We start from the raw sequence: 25,187 nt of genomic DNA on the forward strand, positions 1-25,187 counted from the left end.
ACCCATAATGCTGGTTTTGTCATGGCGTGGCTCAATTATGATTTTTAAGAATTATTAACTAAATACTTTACCTGAAATTCGAACCGAGAGAAGTTGTAAATATTTGAGTCAGTCTCCGTACAAGAGGCACTTATATTGAAGCGAATACACTTGCTTATTACAGTGCATGTATAAAAATCATTTGATAATTTCAACATTTTTTTTGTCAATTTGATGTGTCAAATCTGTCTTCTTTCTGTTTCGTCTCGACAATTGTGCAGCCTTCCAGCACCGTAACACGGAAAATCCGCACCGTTTCACGTACCAGGCGATGAAAGCGCCAACTTAAATTTCTATTAAATCAATAAATCTTTTGGAGTAGACATGAAAATCCGAGGTCCAATGTAAGACTGCGTAACTCCATGCACGTAAAATAACAAATTGTTTTGATTCTGGACTAAAATCATTTGAAAATAGTTTATGTATCTGAGTATTCAACACGTTATTTTCGGTCTTTTGGAGTTCGTCGGTTATATAGGTTTCCACTGGCGACAAAAGGATAAATTCTCATCAGCATTTATAAAATGATCCCAATCATTTACAGTATGTTTTCTTTCAATTACATATACGAATGTCGTATATATCCTTAATTGTACAGAAGAAACATCAAGCGAGAGGTAGACGCTAAAAGACGTGTTTTCGCGTTTTTGAGTTCTTCCCTTCGTGTTTCCCACACTGGAAGCTTGTCAGGTGTCGAATCACATCGGAATATTGGGCCTCATTCTAGTTTTCATGGTATGTATGATTATATAGAACATGCCAACACATAGAAATTATAATCTAAACCCTCAATATCATTTCATTTTTAAATGTTATTATATCAGTAACAAAAAATACAGTGTGGTGTAAACGAGACTTGTAACTTGCAAAGAGAGAAAACTAGTGTTATTATTCCCATTACAATCTGACGCAGTAATCTCCCATCTAATACAAGGCAATTTACGAAATTACTGACAATCACACACAGGCACGCGCACTTATATATCTTACGATATTAAATATTTGTATGTAAGGTTTATTAAAGTTTAGGCATATTGCTGAAATATTGTTTACTTATTTAAAATAAAACCTTAGTCATTGACTCATACATTGCCTTAATATAGAAGTCAATTGAATTAATATCCGATGTTTTAACAATAAAATTTATACAAACTGTAAAGTTAATTTCTATAATTATATTTCAAATTTTGTAAGAACATTTCTATTGAATTCAAACAGCAGCTGGTCTTTTGTTTAACATCTTCAAACAAACCCTATCTCTTCATCTACTTAATCTCTTTCATACAACATAAGAAAACACATTTTGACCAAATCGACAAACACATTTTAAAAGGAAAATCAAATTAAATGAGCATGAATACAAGTCTTCTTACTCTGTAATTTTCAAGTAATTGTGTTGTTTTGCATTGCTTCCGGGGGATCACCTCTTTTCCAGATACAAGAGCTTGAGTTTTTATCTCCTTTATTTTACTAAGGGAAAAGTGGCCACTTACAAAATTGTATTTGAATTAATAATACAATGTATAACCATACTTAAATCGAAAATGACTTTTGTTTGAGAGCGAGTTAACATCGATTGAAAATAAGTCTATTTATATATATTTAGAAACTTACAAAATTAATTTTTTTTCTTAAGACAAGTTATTTCTTCAGATGTATGTTTTGTTAATTGTTACATGGTAATTGTCTAACTGTGGAGCCATTTTTTGTGTCCCTTCTTGTTTTTGTTGTCAACAGTAAGAATATTCCGCTTCCCTCAAGTTTTTTCTCCCGACCTCTTCCCCGGCCTTCTGGTTCCATTCCCCTACACCCGTCACCCTTATCCTTATATTGGCCTTTAATTAATTGTCTTTTTAATATCCTTTACGGTTTCTATTGTTTCCTATTATTTATAATATTACCCGTCCGTACTTTGCCCTTGTGCCCTCTTCTATTTTGATTGATGTCCTGGTAAGCTCCTTGCTGGTAGCGCACCACACAATTTAAGTCATATGGCGCTGAAAGATGGTTTTGCTAACACAAGGTGTTACAAAAATAAAGCAACTTCAGGGATAAGAACCACCTCACCTGCTCATAGCAGCCAGTAGTTCGAATTGAACCCATTTAGTCGCTTCTTACCATCACGCTGGGATAAACGGCGGCTGCAAGTCTGATGCCTCAATCTTTAAAGGAAACTCCTCAGTCACAAAGAGGAAATTTCAGATGAAAACAGACATCACAAGTATGAATACAAATACCATCTAACGATTAAAGAGGTTAACAAAATATCTACCAAGGCGTTGATAATATGTAATGCTGATAAAAACCTGATTTAGACTTCAACTTAGTGGCAGACAAAAGGCATATAATTGTTAAGTTGCATATATCCAGTAGTCAGGAAAAAAACATAATTGTTATCAGCAAAATGCAGAGAGTAAAACCTTGCCCTTCAGCAAGTTACAAATATCCCCACATGCAAGGAGAATACCTTAATACCGGTTTTCACAACAGTCAGCTAATCCATTTTTTATGTCAAGACTTTCGTGATGATACTCTACACTACAAATGAAGAAACTTGCTCTACTTAGGCATTTGATGTATCTGTGGAAAAAAATGAAGTCAGACAAGTGTGTGCAGCATATTGTACGTCATTTTTGTTGCGTAAATACTCAACAAATTGATTGACATATGGTCAACTTTCAAGTGTTGTCTGCCCGATATAATCAGCCCCGTCCAGGGGTTCACTTTGGTTATAAAGTCTTGCATAAGAAAACAAATTTAATAATCACTTTGTGAAACTACAATGACTAAGGTTTAGATATTTGTAATTGAGCAATGTCTTGATAGCCTGTACAAAACTGGTATCAATCATGCCCCCTGGGTCAATATTAGCCCCGCCCCAGGAGTCATAAAATTGATATAGTCTTGTATGAGAAAGCACATTTTAAAAGTCTGTGAAACTATATTATTTAAGTTTTTTACTACCCTGGAGGTCATTGAGTAGCATGAGTCTTATTAAGATAAAACATTTTAGTTGGGTCTCTTTACTTATTTTCCCTCGCCTTTTCGAAGATATAGTAATAGGCTCCGTCCGTCTGTCCGTCCGTCACACTTTCGTGTCCGGTCCATAACTTTGTCATTTATCAAAGGAATCTGAAATAACTTGGCACAAATGTTTGTTATAATAAGACGATGTGTCATGCGCTACAACCAGACCCCTACCTTCAGGGTCAAGGTCGCACTTGCTCATTCAAGGTCAACATTGTCTATTTGATGGTATATATCGTGTCCGGTCCATAATTTTCTTATTTTTGAAGGGATTTCGTAAATACTTGCCACAATTGTTCACAATAATGAGACAATGTGTCATGCGCAGCAATCGGTCACCTACCTCCAAGGTCAAGGTCACACTTGGGGGTCAAAGATTAACATAGTCTGTGACAGGGTATATTTTGTGTCCGGTCCATTACTTTTTCATAGATCAAAGGATTTTGTAAATACTTGCCACAAATAGTCACTATAATATTAATGTGTCATGCGCAACACCTGCATCCCTACCTCCAAGTTCAAGGTCACACTAAGAGGTCAAAAGTTAACATAGTCTGTTATAGGTTATATTTTGTATCTGATCTAGAACTTCTTCGGTTTTTGAAATAACTAAGCACAAAAGTCACAATAATAATAATAATAATAAGACAATATGTCAGGTACGACACCTGCACTCCTACCTCCAAGGTCAAGGTCACACTTAGAGGTCAAAGGTTCACAGAGTCTGTTATATGGTATATTTTGTGTCCCGTCCATAACTTCTTCATAGATTAAGGGATTTTGAAAATACTTGGCACAAAAAGTCACAATGATAATTAAAAATGATATGTCATGCGTAACACATGTGTCCCTACCTCCAAGGTCAAGTTATCACATAGAGGTCAAAGATTTACATAGCCTGTGATAGGGTATATTTTGTGTTCAGTCCATAACCTTTTCATAGATCAAGGTATTTTGAAAATACTTTGCACAAATAATCACAATAATAAGATGATATGTCAGGCGCAAAACATGGGTCCCTACCACCTCCAAGGTCACACTTAGAGGTCAAAGATTGACATAGTCTGTTATAGGGTATATTTTGTGTCCGATCTATAACTTCTTCATAGTTCAAGGGATTTTGAAAACACTTGGCACAAAAAGTAATATGGATATGACAATATGTTATGCATAACACCTGCACCCTACCTCCAAGGTCAAGGTCACACTTAGAGGTCAAAGGTTAACATGATAGATTTTTAAATTCCATGTTTCATATTACTAGTATTTCTTTAATAAATTTATTGTTGCATTTGCAGATCTACCATTGATCATAATTTTGGACTGAAAGTCCTTAGATCCATACTTCAATCTTTTGAAATAGCACAATTTTATGCTTCATATAAAACTTTCCCGAGGCGGGGGACGTTGGTAACTCTGTTACAAATTCTTGTTGATTTTTTTTTTTGATTACTCCGAAAAATATGCATTTGGGCTTTTATTACCCCCCCCCACCCTGCCCTTGCCGTAGCTTTTGTTAATAAATAGCATAACAAAAGTCCTATTTTTACAAAATTTATTGCAGTAGCATTTTTAATGTTATCAAACTGATTACACATACTGCTACAGTCGAATTTTGAGAATTTTCTTATAATTTTCAAAACGTGGATGCTAAGAAAAAATGCCAAAATCCAAAGGCCTTTCGGTCAAACGGGACTGCCATGCTGGTAATATATAGAATAAACATAAAAGTTATTTCGCTATATTCTCACATTGATTTTCATTGATTTTTTCAGTGCAAACTTTAAATGATAGTTGAAATGGAAATAGATCTATAATATTTGACATATAAACAAAACCTCTTTTACCGAATATTCACGCATTGTACCGTTAATGGACAGCCCACCAAACAGATAATAACTTACATTGATTTTGAAATTTTTTAAAGCATATTCATATAAAAGATTTAATTGCTGAACAAGGTATTCTGTTCCTAGAATTTAAACAATACTTTATTATTTTCAGAATTGACACTTTAATGATTTTTTAACAATATTCCAATTCTATCCGAACTAAATAATGAAATATTCATCAGCGCACACTATTTGAAACAATATGTGACTCAAAAGATCTTTTCAAATTCATCAATTATTTCAAAGCTGGCTTAGGGAATAATTGAAATATTGATAATACATGTATCAATAACATCTTTATTTACAGAAGGTAACTATGGTGGCATATTTCTGCCACCAGATAACCATATAACTAACTAATTAATTAAGAGGTTAACTAGTTACGTAACTAGTTAACCTCTTAATTAACCAGTTAGTTATATTGTTAATAGTTACGTTACTAGTTAACCTCTTAATTAACCAGTTAGTTATATGGTAAACTAGTTACGTAACTAGTTAACCTCTTAATTAACCAGTTAGTTATATGGTTAACTAGTTACGTAACTAGTTAACCTCTTAATTAACCAGTTAGTTATATGGTTAACTAGTTACGTAACTAGTAAACCTCTTAATTAACTAGTTAGGTATCAGGTTAACTAGTTACATAACTAGTTAACCTCTTAATTAACTAGTGAGTTATCATGTTAACTAGTTATGTAACAAGTTAACCTCTTAATTAACTATTTATTTATCAGGTTATCTGGTGGCAGAAATATGCCACCATAGGTAACACATGAAGATATATTATCGAAGAAAACATACAGTGTATAACATATCTTAATTTTAAACAATTTATACAGAAACTTAAACACAAAAACATAACTTTTTTTTGGACAAACGCTCCTTTTAAACATTAAATATCATTTACACAATTTTCATTTTCACATATTTTAACAAATATACATGCATAGTAAGTATCATGCCATAATGACAGAGTTATGAAAATATTTATTTGATTTGCAAGATAAGTTTTTTTGTTTTGTTTTTTGTTGTTTTTTGTTTTTTTTCGTTTTTTTATTTACTTATTTTTAAAAGATGTCGGAGAATTAGAAGAACGTATATTAGATGGTATTCTATTCCAAATCTTTGCAACATTGTAACAAAAAAGTTTTTTTACCATAGTTTGTGCGGTGTTTAGGAATAACTACATGTATGTCATTATGTGATTGTGAATTTCACTGCTGGAAAAAAATCGAAATATCAGATATTTAAGAAATGACATCCACGTAAGTTCTTTCAGTATATCTTGATTTCTTATTCCTTTGTTTTTAAAAATAATCCTTGCAGCTCTTGTTTGAATTAATAGATTTTATTTAGATACCCCTATATTTCCTTTGCTCCGCACAGTACAGCAATAATAAAAATTCGACATTATATATGTATTTTAAAATAACTGTTTCATTTCATCTGTCAAATAATAAGATATACGCCTGAATAATACTATTTTTGAGTTAAGTTTTGAACAAAGTGCTTCAATTTGGTAATTCCATGACAAGTTATATCAATATTAACACCTAATAATGTTTTGTATTTCATGCTTTCCAGTGTTTTATTGTAATATATCAGATGATTATATTCTGATAAACCACTAGTGAAATTTATAAAATATAATTTTCACTGTAGCCGGACTTTATCTGAATGCGGATGAAAAGAAAATCATAACTGAATGGAATAACAGGCAGAAATAAATGCCATCATTTGTAAATTTTGCTTCTTTAGAAAAAGAAAGTCGATGTCACCATACATGATGTTAAAAATGTAACAAAATTAGAGAAATTTAACAGAACTATATTTCAAAATTGTTGATGTGACGTCATGATGTGATGACGTCACAAAGAAGAATGCGCGACGTTACGCGGCAAAATCAGTAAAAATTACTTAAAATCACTTAAAACGCATGAAATAAAAAGAAAATTTATTTGTTTTACATATAAGATTGAAATATATTTCATTCGTGAACACCAGCTATTATATTTTCACTCGTGGCTACGCCACTCGTGAAAATATTGCATCCGGTGTTCACTCAGTGAAATTATATTTCAATCTTACATGCAAAACAAACAAATATCCTCTATGTATTTTTACATTTAACATTTTTGTTCTGCAATACATATAGTAAGTTCATTACAAAAATTACTTCTTGTTTCGTACATAATATTATGCTTTTTGTTTTATTTGGATGGATTTACATACTGGTTAAATTGCACCATCGATCTATAGCATTCAAATTTTGTTGAAATTTACTTTCTGCTACATTCAAATCATGATCAGATACATATATGGTAGAATCGTCAGCATAAAGATCTATATTACAATATGTAATAGCTAAAGTAATACAAAATGTATATCATTCATGTATATAATAAGAATAAAAGGGGGCCGGAATAGATCCCTGAGGAACGCCAGAAGTTTCAAAAAATCTTAAAACAAAATAATCCATCGGAAGCATAAATCACAACAAAATTACATGAAAATTGAAGACTCGGTTTGATTGAAATTGTATATGAGGGATAATAAATAAGTGCGATATCCCTCACGCCCCCTGGCACCGGCTTGAGCGGTACTCAATTCTCAACACTTAATAGTCCTGGTATCAATGACCCTGAAGGACCAGAAGAATATAACATTGAAGTGAAGTACGGGGCAACTTTTTACAGCTGCCACTTATCTGAAAAATGATAAAATTTTAACTTATGCAATAGAATTTGATGGTTAACAAGATCAAAAGCTTTTCTTAGATCTAAAGATACAGCTCCAACATGCTTCTAATAGCCGAATTAGTGCAGTGTGACATGAATGGTACTATTTAAACCCTGATTAAGTTTTATGAATGATATTTGTTTTCTTAAAGAAAAAATATTCATTGATTTGCAAAGTGTCTTTCCAATATTTTTGAAATTGCAGGTAGAATAGATATAGGCCTGCAGTTGCTCGGATTTTCTTTATTGTCATCTTTGAATATTGAAAAGTAACGATCACTGAAAAAAAACATTGAGAGCTGCATACTAAACGCAGAACTGTTTTATTCCTCTGTCATGTTGAAATTTATTCTCATTTTTTATAAAGAATTATATATTTTATGTGAAGATTGAAATGTTAGATAAAAAACACGCCTTTGGGATTTTGTGTTTCTCTATTGTTTTAATGGGGGTGTAAGCTTTTGCCGAACAAATATTTATTTTGCAATTCGGCGAACATACTACACGTTTGTGAATAAAGATATTTCAATTGGATAAATCCCTTGAAACGATTGATGCTGCTTGGCAAAAGTAAATTATGAATTAACTACTATCACGTGATTCATCCACAATTCATACTAAACAAGAGCACCGCTAGGCGGAGCATTATATGCCCGAAAGTGATTTTTTTTAGTAAAGATGAAGCATTTGTAAGACATGGGAATTGAATGAAGTATTACCTCCTTCAAATAACAAACCTCCTTTGAAGTTTCAATATTGTGGTCCATATGGAACTTTAGTTATGCCCCGGAAACTGTTTTTCAGTTCTAAAGTAATAGTGACCTTGACCTTTGACCTTGTGACCCCAAAATCAAAAGGGGTCTTCTATCCAATATGGACACTCATCCTATGAAGTTTGTATCCTGTGGGCCAAATGGAACTTAAGTTATGCTCCAGAAACTGTTTTTAGTTTTAAGGTAATAGTGACCTTTACCTTTGACCTTGTGACCCCAAAATCAATAGGGGTCCTCTACCCAATATGAACAGTCATCCAATGAAGTTTGAACACTGTGGGCCAAATGGAACTTAAGTTATGTTCCGCAAACTGTTCCCAGTTTTAAGGTAATAGTGACCTTTACCTTTGACCTTGTGACCCCAAAATCAAAAGGGGTCTTCTATCCAATATGGACAATCATCCTATGAAGTTTGAACACTGTGGGCCAAATGGAACTTAAGTTATGCTCCAGAAACTGTTTTTAGTTTTAAGGTCATTGTGACCTTGAGCTTTGACCTTGTGACCCCAAAATCAATAGGGGTCTTTTACCCAATATGGACAATCATCCTATGAAGTTTGAACACTGTGGGCCGAATGGAATCTGGAAACTGTTTTCAGTTTTAAGGTCATAGTGACCTTTGACCTTGTGACCCCAAAATCAATAGGGGTCTTCTACCCAATATGGACAATCATTCTAAGAAGTTTGAATATTTTGGGCCAAATGAAACTTAAGTTATGCTCCGGAAACTAAATTGCTAACGGACGGACGGGCGGACGGACGCCAGGGGGTATAACATAATATTCCCGAAATTCTTTCGGGCATATAAAAGGATTGGAGCACCACATTAAATACCGTATCCCGGTACAAACCTGACAAGACGCTCGAATGATAAAATGCTAAAATCTCGCCTTTTCACCTTACGACGCCTATTTTACCTTTTCACAGCATACAAGTTGTGTTATAGAAAATGAAAAACTTTTTGTATATTTGTAAGGTTTGTCGTAACAATTCGTTTCTCAGTTGGATGATATAAGAAAAGACCTTCAGCAATTCCTCTCATATAGGCGGCAAATGTACCTAATCCACTCCGTGTCAAGACGAGTTCGTCACATAATGAAAGAATCAATTGTTCCAAAATAACTGAATATAGTCCATTGCACGCTTCTGTTTTTAAGTTTCTAAATGTACCCAGTCTGTCTACATGAACAATAGTTCGGTTAATGTTGATGTATGATGAAAAATGATTTCTAGCGCTTTGTTTCACTTCCTCTGAATCAGAAGCAATATAAATCAAATAATCCGATTTTCTGTCATAGTTTTTCAAAAAATCAAATATGACAGTTTCATTTGGTGGTCCAAACCGAAGGTTATTGTCTTCGGGAATGCTTGGATTTCTGCCTTTGCGGATGTGACAACACATTAATTTTTTCTCTCCTATACGATTATCATGAAATTCAATTGCATCATTTATAATCTTATCGCTTGGTTGAAATAATGTATTAAGTACTACATGTATGACGTCTTCGTTGGTCATGTTCAAAAGCCATTTAAATCTTGATTTAGCTTCATCGTGTTGTCTTAATCCGTCGATAGCATGTGTATGAAATCGTATGAAAATTACACGTTTGGTCCAGACTCTTTCAAAGTCAAAGTGATTAACGACTGTTGCAAATTTATAGTCTTCAATGTGATTAAATGTACCTGTTAAACGGTTTGGAACAGATTTGATATATGATTGACATACTGACCAGTCGTACGTGTTAGGCAACATAAACTGATCTAGTTTACACGGACGGGTCATATCGATCACAAATACCCGCTTCGTCAGAAGCGCCATTAGAAATGTTGATACAATGCCTTTTTGTCGATCCGCCCAGCCGCCACAACCAATCGAAGAGTCACAACGGTAAACTAGGAATTTTCTGTCTTTGCATTGGTTTTCGTTTGAAACTCTTATATGTTCAAAGGATTCGGCCTGTAATACGCGGCGATCCTTGTTGAGTACTTTTTCTGCAAAGGAATGTATTTTCGAGGCGGAGTTTGCACATTGTTGAATAGACGAATCATCTTTCTTTTCACATTTGTTTCCAGTAACTGATGTGTAAATTTTCTGGACATATAGAATCTGCATCATGAAGATACAAGATAACCCAGAAATTACCTAGAAAATAAAAAATAAACAAATTCAACGTAAATACACACATATCACTTAATTCCAAATCTTAAAGCAGCACGCCACCAGATTCATGTTAATTTTCATGAACATTTTGGAAATGCATTTAAAAGTAAAATATTGTGAGGTGAGCAAATACAGTATTTTAAATATTGCAATAGGCACTAACAATCAAAGAAAATTACCAAAAAAAGTCGTCAACATATGTAAAAATAGCCTTTACTGCGTTAAAACTAATAACGCAGTAGAAATATGGTGATAAAATACTGCAAAATCAGTCTTAAACATGAAAAATATTACTTGGATCCTTTTTTAAAATTTTAGTACATTTGTCTCAATATTGGTTTTCTGGAAATATTTTACGTGCAGCTTTAATTTAATGGAGTTGCTTACTTTGAACTTGTATTTCTTTTTGAAACATGTAAAACATTTCTTTAGATTACAATTAAATATCAGAAATATAATAACTTTTTGAAGGCCGTTAAAATGCCAAAAGACTGGTCACTGATGCTTAAAATACATGTTTACATTCCTGGTTATACAAGTTCAAAGGAACTCCATTGAGGTCAATAAGCATAAAATATACAATTTGATTTATTTACAAAAAAACAAGTGAATTACAAAAATGTACTTAAAGCTACTATATATCTTGTCATCAAAAGATAAAAAATTCACCACAAGCTCATACATTTATATTGAACTAGATGATTAATAAATGTCTTGTCCAACGAAAAAATACCTTAGTAAGGTATATGATGTTTTACTTTTATAATTTATATGTTCCTCCCTATTAATATGTTTCATAATCAGTAGAGTTGATACAAACTGAAAACTTTGATTGATAATGTCTGACAGAGCAAGGCGTCCTTTTTGGCTAAGAATATATTATAATAAAATCAAATGATAAACCAAAAACTTCAAATATACGTTCATATACAAAACAATTGTTGCGAACGTCATAATAGATGACACAAAGTTGGGCAACCAAAAAGTGGTTAAACAAGTAATAGTATCGCTATAATTATGAAACATTAAACGATCCTATACAAAAAGTATAGGACTTGTCAATCGCGCGCATTTCATTGAATGAAAGGGTTTTGCGCAAATTTATTACAAATTGATCAAACCAAGCCATCTTCCTCCCCCCCCCCCCCCCCCCATAAAAGTGCATATTTTGCGCGCCTACTGCTGTCAAAAGAACAAAGAAATACACAGTTGTAAAATCCAGACAAGAGGAAAAGATTAAGAAGCATTACAATATATTAGCTAGAAGTACATATCAACTAGAAATTAGTGATGGTTACTAATAAAACACGAAATAAACGAATTTATATGTGATATACATAGATGTTACCCTGCTGTAATTTTAAACCGTTGCAACGTTTTATTTTGTAAATATTGACTTAAATTAAAACTTAAGACTTAAAACACACTCGACACTCGTTTACTGGTTGCAAGAAGATCTGTTGGACGACATCTTGTTTTATCAGGATTTACTCAAGAGTAATACAGTGGAAACCACCAGTCATCAATTTTTACACAATCTAACCTAACCAAAAGCAAACAAACACATTTTCTTTGCTAGTTACATCTAGATTAACTTTATTTTTGCCTGACTAGTAAGGCATTTGTTTTAACGTTAAATATATCGGATGAATTTTGAAAGAGTAAAGGGAAATTTTTTAAAAACCATTATTCTCTAATATTGACATAATGCACACTTCTTTAAGGAACATAAATGATCGCGTAATACTAAATTGTAGGTGTGGAATGAATACTTTAGCAAATTGTTTGTGTGTCATCGTCATACAGATCATTTTAAAGCGCTATTTTCCTTGATTATATAAAAAATAGTTACACGTCTTGTATCTGGTTATGTTCTGTTTTTTTCTAATGGTAGGGGTCTAAATAACTTTTGCATTATTTAAAGCAGTGGTCACGTTAGACTTCATGTAAATTTCTCTTACATTTAATACTGTCACATGTTTGCATATTTGATTTGCTTATGTTTTGTAAATTATACCAGCTGAACGTTATATTTCAAAGATTTTGACTAAACATACGCATTAAGATGGGTGGTATGCTCACTGATTGTTACACATGTAATTTGCTTATTAATAAAACTTTAAAGAAAAAACATTTTTCGTTAAAAAGATATTACGTACATGTATTATTAGAGTTTTCCATATTTCTGAAAATGGGCCCATGTAATATTTAAGATTTTGCTCAGAAATTTGTTGTAGATGTCCTTTTAGGAACACAGCATAACTATTCTTTTGATGTTTCAGTTCCTGTTAGTTCCCATAAGGGGTTTATATCTTGAACCAAAATCAAAGAAAAGGGAATCAAGAAAAAGGGTATACGCCCTTACAAAGAAGGAGGAGAACAACACGTCATGTTTTAATCCAAGTTGTATTAATTACATATCCATGTAATGTCAGCATGTAAAGCAAGTCATTGATTTATAAACAAATATCAGAAAACAGAAATCAATATTTACTCACGGCACAAAATTAATAATAAGATAATAATTAAATACGATAAAAATACAAACCAATAGAATCATCCATGGCACAGTTAAACGTATTCCAAACATAGTATTCATATTTTGTTAGTGAATAGTATATCCTTTTTGTACTCGTAATTGTTTTCCTGTGTGTTACAGTATGGTAAAATTATGTTTTAAAGTGTGCCTGATGATGCATTTTAAGGCCAGGTACATTTCTTGTACGTTTGAACATGCCCGTGTATAGAGAGAGTCGATTTAATTTCCTTTCCTGTCATCGAAGCCGCATTTGAGCAAATCTTTGTGTTTAAAGGAAGTTTATATAACATAAAATATACTCATACTCGTAAAAAAATGAAATAATTTGTTTGACTAGCACTTTCTAAACAGTATTTCGTTTTATAGCTTCTTCGATTTTTTTTATTTATTTATTTATTTTTATTTATTTCTTTTTTGAAACAATTTTGGAAAAATATGCGAAACAGAGACATTTTCTTATTTTCTTTGGGTTTTTTTTCTTGTTTTTAATATTTTAAAACAAAAACCTAAACCGATATGTGATTTTCATTGATAATAACATACATGTCGATTTTTTTTCAAAATGTTTAAATACCTTTTTTTATCGAAAACGGCATCATCTTTGCTACAAAATCTACTTTGGGTAAATTTCAATTTTGCATAAAATTGGCTGCCATATTGGACGCCATCTTGGATTCTGAAGCGTTGTAAAAAATGTAAGCTTTAGATTTTTGTAAAGGAGATGCTTTATACCTGCTCTGGTGCAGGTTCCAGATTTGAACAAGTACTCGTACGTTCATGTACTTGAAATAAATCGTTAGGGACACTACGATCAACATTTTCTGATCATATAACAACATTTCAAACCGATGTTATTATTAAATTTTTACCCCGTTGAAAATTGAACATGACCGAGTCTGGGCCCTCGCGAAAGGCAAGATAATCTGTATGTTTGAAAGGGAACTGTTTTACGAAAGTGTCCAGCAGATTAGTCTTATTGGTCGGAGTCCGGCATGCCCATCGAAAGTTCCCCAGAGGAAACATTTTACCGTAAATAAATGAATATCTGCATAATATTTTTTTAAAAACTGATAGTGTTTCATTGCCGCATTGAATGTGAACACAGTAAAAGTATGTTTTGGGTAATAAATTTTTACGGCATATTCATACCTACTCAGGGGATGTAACAGGTGTTGATACAATTCACTCCTCGCAGCATCAATACAGAAAAGTTGATGAATTCACGGTCCAACTTTATATATGAGACATTGAAATATAACACGGCTGTTGTAAATCCTTACGTTAATGTTTATGGTTAGATAGGTTTTAACTATATTGTGATATTCGCTTTAATACTAGCAGACGACTCCCTTTAATAGCGGGAAAACATAAATATACATTATGCAATGTAATATGTACCATTAAGTCCAGTATAAGTTAAGTTGTCCGGTAAGCTCACGAGGTAGTGTTTGACTGGGAATCGGGCGACTTGAGTTAGATTCCCGCACGGCGCAGGTCACTTTCGTTGTGATTGATCATGAAATCCTTTCTACGGTCATTCGCACTGTTCCTCTGTACTGGTATGTACAGAAGTAACAAGTTCCTAGCGAAAGTGAAAGCAAATAGTACATGTACTTGAGACTCCCCAGGAACTGGTGGTTGAACTGTGCTCTGGTAAATTCAGTGTGGCTTTCTTTCCTGATCCGGGGTGAAAATTACAAAAACCACCACCACTATTAATTAACGCTGATGGATTGGCAAATTTTTATTAGCTCCGGGTCAACTTGATTAAAATAAAATAAATATTTATCACTTAAAAATGTGAAAGGATTAATCTTTATTATTGTAGATTACAAAATACTAATTTGAATCACTATATGAGTAAGATGGCTATACATAAAATAAAATAATATACATCGAGTGTGCTCATTTTTTTTAAATTTCATTATATATTATATTTTTATATTATGCGTCATAGGTCAAAATGTTGTTTCTTTACGCTACAACATCATTTGCGATGCGGCGGCATATAGTGATTAAACTCTCTTGTGTGTGCGTGCGTGCGTGTATTTTATAGATTATATAGTGAAAAATCTTCTTATATGAACTCAAATTATAGCTAGAGTGTCAAAATTGGCCCCTCTCCGGTTTCATGTGATTTCCTTATAATTATGTATTTAGTAAAAATTTAGAAAGTCTTCTTTAAAAAAAACTCTAAAGGCCAGAGCTTAAATATTTGGTATGAAACATTGTCATTTGGACCTCTATCAAGATTGTTTTAGTTATAGACCTGGGGTCAAAATTGGCCCTGCACCGGAGGATCGTGGGATTTGTCTTCAAAATGTAAATGTACATGTATATAGAAAAGATATTTGGCATAAAATATTGTCTAATTAACCTCTACCAAGTTTTTACAAATTATAGCCTGAGGTAAAATAAGCATCCTGTCCAGGAATTGTGACCTATTTTTCTTTCAAGCTACAGAATAAAATGAAATTTGGACAAGATGCACATTTTTAGATAGGCATTTTTTGACCTAGATTTTGACCCAGTACCTACTTTTTAAACAGAGCTAAAGCTATGAAATTTTGACTTTCACTAGTTTCAGATGCAGAATTGAAATTTGACCTAGATTTTAATTTAATTTTGACCCAGTGTAAAAAGAGCTAAAGCTATTTGACGATATGCATGTGCACAGTTCCGGATGTAGAATTGAAATTTTACCAAGATTTTGACCCAGTGACCTATTTATATAATAACGACATTGAAATTTGAACTACTGCCACAGATTCAGATTTTAACTTTGATATCAGTTGGTCTAGAAAGTGATCTAGTGACGTAACTTTTGTTTTCAGAAATATTAGTATTTCAAGCTCATGTATAAAAATTCTACTACATTGTATATGTATATACAAAGTTCCAGATGCTGATTTGAATAGCCACGGATTTATATTATGTTCTATGTTTAAGTTTTAAATGCCAGTATATACATGTCTTTCTAAAGGTTGATTTGCTTGCAAAGCTTTAACTACGAATTTTCTAACCTTAAAAAGGCTATTACTCTGTTAAATCTATGTTAGATTCATGGCCTTCATTTTAAATGATCCCGAAAACTTATGTATACATGTATTTGTATTTGATTTCAAATTAATGCCTTCAGTTCTGAAAATTGATGTTACATACAACAAATTAAAAAAAACTATACCGGGGTAATTTGGCATGATAGGACTGGAAATGATTTTCCAATTAAGGTTCCATTTTATCACGGATTTATATTACATCCGTGGAATAGTTGACCTCGATTTCGACATAATTTATGCATGTCTTTCATCCGTAGATATAAATATCATCCGTCTTCTGTTATTTTGAGCCTTTATACTAAGGTGAGCGATATAGGGCCATCATAACCCTCTTGTCATTATATTAAATAAAATATAATTTTGAAGCAGCAAATAAATATGACATGCTGAAATATGACTATGACCCCGCAAATTTATTAGACACTACATGTACAGCATAATTGCAAAGTTCATTTGTACAGAAATAAACGAGATCAAATTTTGTTCCTACTATTATTGTATAATGCGTGGCATAACATTTTATCACAAATGCAATCTTTGTTAACGTTTATTTGTTGTTTTTATTTTTGTTTGTTTGTTTTGTCTTTGAATTGTAAGAAATTATATTTTGTGTTATTTTTCCATTTATCGATTCATACAGAATCGATGCTGTCACTAAGCGCGAATGTTTTATTCCAATAGAATGATTTAAAGCATAACAGACAGTGGCTCGAATGTTTTATTCCAATACATGATTCAAGCATAATAAGTGAGGCGTTTAATTCAATTACGGACCTTCGTTATCTGTTTAAGTAGTTCAATAATGCCATCATAAATCAAATACTAGCATATAATGTGGCTCAATATTGGCCCGATCATGCCGTAATTTTCAACAGATATACATATGAGAAATATATTGTATATCACTGTATCACTATAGCCGAGATATCTGGCATGAATCATTGTCCAGTTGACCTCTTCCTAGTTTTTTTTTTCTAGTTTTTTGGTCAAAAATTGGGCCCCCAAAGGCCAAGGATCGTGACACACTGACTCATTTCATGTATTTAAAGTTACAGCTATGAGATCTAATTTGCAATGGTATATGATAAATATCTAAACCCTTGGTTATGATATATCACTGTCCAAACTTTTTTGGGATCGGGGTATATTTGTTGTGCCAGATGCATGTATCATAGCTTCAGACCTCCCTAATTAAGAGAATACTTTCTTTCCATTTTCAATGCTATCTGGGACATATGAGTTTACATTATGTTCCCTATTCTTTTTGTAAACTTATCATCTTCCTGTTCATGGAACAGTATTACAGATGTTGTTTGAAGAAAATGTCAATAAATTTCAACAAAGTGTAGGACAGACAGCAAGTTTTCTTAATAGCAACCAAATGGTCTAAAATTACAACATTACAATAATTATACAATGGGAGATACAGAATTTACAGGTACAATATGCTTGGTTTTCAATTGTCCTTTATTTTCTTAAAACTTAAAAACCCATCAATGGTTTGCCTTTCATTTTATTTTGTCTGTACATTTTATGCACACAAAAAATGAGATTTTATACGCATTTTGTAATGCAAGCAAAAACCTTTTTGCATATTAAAACAGAAGCAATAGTTCATACTGAGCATGTAAACATGTTACCATTTCATTTGTGCTTTAAAAAATAAAATTTGCCATTATTTTTCTGTTCAGAAGATAGTGTAAATTCACTATGTATTGTCTTGCCAGGTTACAAGTCACATCAATACTGTCATTGTCATGGCTCTACTTTTTCAACTTTACTGGTTGAGGAAATTTACACGCATGAGCAGGCACCTGAATAGAATCACCGAGCTGGATAGTTTGACTTAATCACATAAAAGAATTCAGAACACTGGGTGGGATTCAAAAACCCAAGGGGAGTTTATTTAAAGTAAAGCAGCAAAAAAATTTTTCTTTCCCAAATGGCCCTTTCCCCTTAAAAAAATTAAAGCAATTTTCCCGTTTAAATTTTCCCTTTTTTCGCAAACTAGCCCCCCCGGGCTTAAAAATTTTTCGGGCAAATTTTTAAGAGTTTAAAAGCCCAAACTTTGTTCATTTATGTGTTCTCTAAAGAAAATTTCAAAGGGTTTTTCCCCTTTTAAAAACGCCTCACTAAAGAACCAAAAAAGGGGTGAAACCCCCGCCCTTTATTGGAAAATGCACTTTTAAAAGTTTTTATGTTTTATCACAGATAAAATCCTTGTCCGATAATTTTCACCGTTCAAACCCCTTCCCCCCAAAACCGAAATCATCAAAATGCGGGTCAATGGCAGAGCCTCGTTCTGAAGTATATTCAAGATGACACTGTTCAACTGGTATAAATTTATCTAACACATCAAGTTTTTGCATTCTTTTATAAAGAGCTTTACTAAATGGTGGAAGGCCACTAAATGTTGAAGTCTTCACCTTCTTTCTCTTAAAGTTAACCTTTGGTCCAAAATCCTGAAATGAAGTAAGAAAAATGTTCATAACTTTACAGAAACATTAAATACAGGGCACAATTGTTAAAAGCTTTATCAAAACTTAAAGCAATGGTTGAACCTTCATCAAAACTTTGAATATTGATTAAGAACTTGATCAAAAATAGATGAGCTTAGGCAATGTTAAGGGGCAATGTTATTTGTAAACCACTAAACCAATAAAAAAAATAGGGTATGAGGCTAAAAAGAGATTTCCTAACTTCAAACTCAGATTTCAGGCATTTGATTGGCTAGAAACCAGTACATAATGCAAACTGACCAATGAAAATCCTAAGATTCAAGACAGAGCGCAGGAAAAGTTTGTTTTTTAACCTCTGGGGCCAGGTGTAGGAATGATAACCTAAGGATAAATGGTTTTCCTGAGACTTTGTCTATAATGGATATGTGAAGGCCCAGTGCCAAGCCATATAATTATGTCTAATAACTTTGGATACTATCAAAATTACAAAGATGTGTTTAATAAAACAAATTCATTGTTAGAATAATGACTACAGTAAGGTACCAGTTGTTGATGACAATCTGCTTGATGAAACATTGTAACTAACAAGTATAGTGACTCTTTGTCGAAATTCAATTTACTTTTATTTTTTTTGATTGGGTTTTATGTCACACCGACACAGTATAAGTCGACGTCCCAACTTTACTGGTCGAGGAAGACCTCAGCTGCCTTCTTTGCATTATTTCTGGCACTAGAGTAGAACCACCAATATTCCGTAAGCTAGACAGATAGCTTCCTCACATGAAAGAAACCAAAGTCCCTGGCAGGATTTAAAACCCACTAAAGCAATCCTTAAACCCTTTGGGCCCCCAAACCCCCAACCCCCTTGCCCAAAATTTAAAAAGACTTCTAGCTTAGGTCACTTTAATGAGTACTATTTTGCGTAATTTTCTAATAATTCATGAATTATTTTTTTGGAATAAAGTTTTTGAAAGTTATTCCCCAAAAATGTCTTTTAAAAGATAATCATTTCCTTGTGTTGTGGAGTGCTTTTAAAAATTATTCAATAAAATGAAATTCTTGGACTTGCTTTTAAAAAAACCTTGTTGACTGAACTTGACCCTTTTAAAAGTAGTTAAAATATAAATTTTCAATAATTTATTAAATGGTCTTAAAAAAACCCAAAAAATCAGTATAAAATGACCTTTTTTTCTCCTCCGTTGTGTCTACAAAAGGAGTTTTGTAGTTTCCTAGTTTGTTTTTTTTTCTTTCTTCAGAAATTCTGGTGAAGTATGAATATACCAGGAAATTCAAGGTGGGAGCCAACATGGTTCGGATGATTGCTTACTTCTTCTTGCCATGCTTTGTTGCAGTTTTCACAGTAAGTGAATATTTCTACATGATTCTAAATGAAATAAAATTGCACGATGATTCAACATAATTATACAGGATATTAAAATGTTTATTTTGCCCATAAGATCAAAACTCCAGAATATTTTAATATGTTCTGTTCAGATACATGTAAATTACTGTATAGCAAATTATAGAATGTAAAAATAAGCTTAAATGATTATTTTAATAATTGTTTTGTGTAATGTATAAAAATCAGTAAAACATTGTGGTTCATTGACATATCACAAGAGGATATTTGTTTGTTTTGCATGTAAGCTGAGACTTTAATATATTTTTTCCAGATGTAAGATTGTATATTGAAATTATCGCAAAAATATATTGAAATTATCATGTCATTAATTTAACAATCTTTGCAGAATATTACACAGTTCTACTATGAAGGAAAAGCACTACAAGGTGGTAGCCTAAGAACATCTCGAAGCCTAATGCCAGGATGTCATGGTGACTTTACCAAGAAACATGCTTCAGAGGCCAACAAATCTCCCTGGCATATCCTGGTTGTGTGTGAATGGGGAAGTGTGACCAACAAAAGGATCTGAGCTTTGGAACTGGTGGTCAGATAGTTGCTGGGATTTAACAGCACTTTGTTAGACCTTATACATGTAGCTTACTTGGAGAATGTTTGTGTACCGGTTTTCCATAAAGCCTGCACCGATATTTTCAAGATGGCAGAGCAGGAGTTCTGTGAGACTCTTAGGGTGCCAATACTCGAAGGCCTTGTGACAGTTCTGTTAAAGTAGCACTGTCTACTGGCCTTAGTTTTAATGCTGGAGAGACATCAGGAAGACAGCCTCAAAGCCACGTCTAACTTGTCTCCTGAAGAGGAGAAACTCCTTTCTAGTCTTTCCAGATCATTTTTGAGCCACTGTCATTTGGCTAGGACAAGGAGTGAGTTGGCTTTGTCTGATCCTTGGTTGACAGCCATTTGCGCTGTGATAAGAGATTCAATGTCACGGGAGTGGAAGCCATTTGTTATGACCTAGTCCTGTGGCATTCCAAAGCTAGATTCTGATATATATAATTATTTGTCAGAGGAGATTACTGCCCACAAAAAATAGCACAACATCTCATAGTTGGAACTTGGACTTAGTAGCTGTGACCCTGACAACTATCCTTCAGACTCACTGATCCAGTCCTGGGCAAGTGAGGGATATGTGAGTGGCATTCACTCTAAGGTGATGGTCACAGCTGAAAAATTGGACGGTTTGTCCATACTGTTGGATGATCCTTTTGTAAGCGGCTTGGCAAAGTTAGAATCAACAGTTTTAACCAACCAGATAATTGTTCTGGAGAAGCTCCCTTACGTGCTTAAACCAGAGCAGATCCTGGTGTTACATGTACGCAGAGATTTTTAACACAGAAATAAATATTGCTGCCACCATCCGAAAAATGATTGTCCGAACTATATGCAAAAGTACAACTTATGGTGACAAAATTATAATATAGATATTTTCTTTACCCGATTCTGTGGCACGGGTCCTTTACCACTTGCTTCACACAAAATACATGTCCTGATACCTTTACATGCGCACGATTTGATGTTATCTTCTATTTTTGTTAGAGACATGACTTTGTTTGTGTATCATAATAATTTTAACTTGTGACATTCATATTATTTTTAGGTATCAAGCCACTAAAGAAATCCAGGATTTTTTTTCTGATTTAGTACCTCCATACTGCAAATGCTTATAATACACCCAATACTGTCCTCACAATGTACCACATACAGATACATAATTATTATAACTGCTAGAATATTTCCCTTTTCAAGACCACTGACTGTCACTCCTGAGGTCCCGGGTTCGATCCTGGGTAACACCCTTTGGATTTTTCCGGGACACTTTCAGTGTTTCCCACCTAACTTGAGGTGTACATGTAAGAAATATACGTTATCCTCGCATGTATCAGTGCTATACACTGGGCATGTAAAAGAACCAAGGTGTCTTTTAATAAGAGCTAAGGACTCGTTGCCTGAGATTCCCTTGTATCTCATACATGTAGCTGTCTCTGAAATGACAAGTCTAAAGTCATGTCTGCGACCCGTGAGGGGTTTGACATTATTGGTAGGTAGATAGATAAATATCTATTTTGATGATTTTATAGCTTATTATCCTTATTTCAGTGTTGATAAACTCAAATATAATTTATATCTTCTGTGTGGCCACACGGTCACCAGTTTCATCTACAGAATATAGGCATAGCCTTTCCTGATAATTGAATTAGAGAAAAATAGCTCTGTATTTGAATTAAACTTTCAAAAAAGGACCGCTTTTAAATGGACATTGAAATAATTCCAATATACATGTAGTTAAAACCACTGAAATGATCAAAATGGTCTTAATTGCAAAGTAGTCCAATTAGTGAATTTTGTTATCAAGGCCGAGTTATTTTTTGACAATGATCAAGTCTTTCTTTTTTCACTTTGTATTTTGTTAATTGTCCTATATTAAACTTTCAAAAAAGGACCGCTTTTAAATGGACATTGAAATAATTCCAATATACATGTAGTTAGAACCACTGAAATGATCAAAATGGTCTTAATTGCAAGGTAGTCCAATCAGTGAATTTTGAGTTATTTTATGACAATGACAATGATCAAGTCTTTCTTTTTTCACTTTGTATTTTGTTAATTGTCCTATATTAAAGGAACTCCACTGAGATCAGGCCTAAAACATAAAATTTGAGTTTCTTACAAAGAACAGCTGGGGCTCTTAAAGAAACTCCACTGAGGTTTATAAGCCTAAAAACATAAAATCTTAATTTTTCACGTAGATAAACATGAGCACTTAAAACAGAAACATAAATAAGATATAATTAAGAAATATATAAGAAATATATTAAAAATCGTATGTCTGTGCTATTTTTAGTCCGATTTGAGTGAAAAGCGTTTAAACGCTTTTCAATTTTGGGTCATTTTTCACTATTATAATAATTATTCTGGAAAAACGGAGCGAGCTAATGATCTGAAAATTTGCACATAAATTATTGATATAGATCTAAATCATTAATGGAGTAATAATATCAAAAAATTATTTCCAGTCCCGTCATGTAAAAAAACCTCAGTGGAGTTCCTTTAAAGCAGAAAGATAAACAAAAGAAAAATAAGAATGATATTCAGAAATAAATTGAAAATCGTATTTTTGTGCTATTCTTAGCCTGTTCTGAAGGAAAAGCTTTGCAACGCTTTTCAATTTTGGGTCATTTTTTTCACAATTAGAATAATCATTCTGGAAAATCAGGGTGATCAAATGGTCGTGAAATTTTGAACACAAGATATTGGTCTGGACCTTCATTAAATGGAACATGAATCTCGAAAAATTATTTCTAGTCCTGTCATGTCAGTGACAGTTTCCTACATTTTTGTACAGTGATAAGCCAAAGTTAGTAAAGATAAAAAAAAATAATAACTGGGTCTGAAAATGGTCAGGTCTTAATAGTGATCATATAGTGGAATAGCAGAGTGGTCTTAAATGTGGCTCATGTGACATTATTGATGTAGAACACATAAAAAATCTATTCTTTAAAAATTGGTCTTAAAAGCAGATAGGCTTTAATTCCAGGATGGTCACATTTTAATTAACATTATATTTGATACTTTAAAGGCCACATAATTATTATGTCACACGAATAAGTAAGCAAGAAATCAAATTGACAAAACTTTGTAAAACAGACTTGTTCAGTGCAGTTCTATAAATCCGTTTATTAACTTCATTTCGTTATATTTAGTATTATAAAGCTGAAAGTGGTAAAGTAAAACAGTCAGAAAAATTATGAAATCATACAATTATGATCATGTAAAAATAATGTGTTCTTGCCTGTATATTGTATATAATGTGCAAATTAATGGCTGAAATTCCTTAATCCATTATCCTATGAAAAATATATCTCAGGTAAAAAAGTATATACACATATCAGTTACCTAATATGAACTGTCACTCATGTGAGAAATTACAAATAACAAATACCCAGAATTTTCAGTAAAATATTTATTTTCGCACATTTTTTTTTAAATTCAAAATAACATCAATATTATAACAGGTAAGACACATTTCAAAAAATGTAGTAAATAATTTATTCATTGTAAATAGATAACTAAAATCTTATCATCAATAATATAAAATAAAATTAATGTAACAGGCTCAACAAATGTGTCTGCAACATATAAATCACAGTTTTGCTCTATCAATACAAATGTATGGAAAAAAAATTATGTTTAAGAAATAAAACACTCATTATTTTTATAAATGCCATGCTAAAACAATTGTCCTGGAAGTCTTGTTTGAATATAGAGAACATTTTGCTGGTAAATCATTATAATTCGTGGGAAACTTATTTTTGTGGTTTTTTGTGTACCGTAGGTCAATCCTGAATTTAAGATCGAATGAAATTTTCATTTCGTCTGCTGTAAGATTATTTTGCATAACATTATTTACATTTTACCTTTTTGGAAAAATAAACAGTCAACAAATAGCAGAAACCATGGAAATGTTGTTTTTTGTGACAAAACCACAAAATTAGGAATTCAAGTTCAACTAAAAAAAATGCTAATTCAACCCTTAAAGCTACAATCCCACACATTTTAGTTAGAGCGATTTTTAAATAAAATGTCATCAAAAGATAAAAGTTCACCTCAGGCTCGTACATGTATATAAAAATAGATGATAAATACATGTCTTGTTAGACAAATAAACATTAGTTAAGTATTTGCATTGTTTATCCTACTGTAATTTTAACAGTTTTTCATTTTTATTTTCTAAATATTGACTTAAATCATAAACACACCCCTTGTTTGCAGGTAGAACAATTGCAATTTGTGCACTTGGTAATTTCTTTATCCTGCAATCCATTTCTGCATTATATTTTAGAAAATTATTTCTATGTTTATCATTCTGTAGGTGTGCTGCTTTATAATGATAACGCATTTTTCTATATAGTATATCAGCGTATAAAAAAATGTTACAGCCTTGATATGGAAAACGGGTTAACAATCTCAAATAGTTTATCTATAGGGTAGAAGGGAGATCTTAATTTGTTGCACAAAAATACACTATTATGGTAAGGAAAAGTTGCATTTTTGTACTGCAATGTAAAGAATACCCAAGACCTAA

At 32.6% G+C, this 25,187-nt stretch overlaps 3 protein-coding genes across 3 annotated transcripts in view; 1 reads left to right on the plus strand and 2 right to left on the minus strand.

The window, feature by feature from the left end:
* Nucleotides 1-25,187, plus strand: part of LOC132715531 (piwi-like protein 1) — a 173,547-nt gene that overhangs the window by 71,244 nt on the left and 77,116 nt on the right. The window lies entirely within an intron of this gene.
* On the minus strand, nt 6,522-13,355 carry LOC132715529 (uncharacterized). Its single transcript, XM_060698538.1, has 2 exons — nt 13,179-13,355; nt 6,522-10,612 (listed from the first exon to the last, which is right to left on the minus strand). Exons 1-2 carry the CDS (start codon nt 13,227-13,229, stop codon nt 9,410-9,412), a joined length of 1,254 nt encoding a protein of 417 aa, XP_060554521.1. The 5' UTR covers nt 13,230-13,355; the 3' UTR covers nt 6,522-9,409.
* Nucleotides 18,463-21,687, minus strand: LOC132715540 (alpha-ketoglutarate-dependent dioxygenase alkB homolog 4-like). Its single transcript, XM_060698552.1, has 3 exons — nt 21,539-21,687; nt 19,945-20,071; nt 18,463-18,719 (listed from the first exon to the last, which is right to left on the minus strand). Exons 1-3 carry the CDS (start codon nt 21,644-21,646, stop codon nt 18,463-18,465), a joined length of 492 nt encoding a protein of 163 aa, XP_060554535.1. The 5' UTR covers nt 21,647-21,687.

The sequence above is a fragment of the Ruditapes philippinarum genome, unplaced genomic scaffold, assembly GCF_026571515.1.
Source record: "Ruditapes philippinarum isolate M1 unplaced genomic scaffold, ASM2657151v2 ctg1989_1_1_1_1, whole genome shotgun sequence".
In the NCBI taxonomy this organism is placed as follows: Eukaryota; Metazoa; Mollusca; class Bivalvia; order Venerida; family Veneridae; genus Ruditapes; species Ruditapes philippinarum.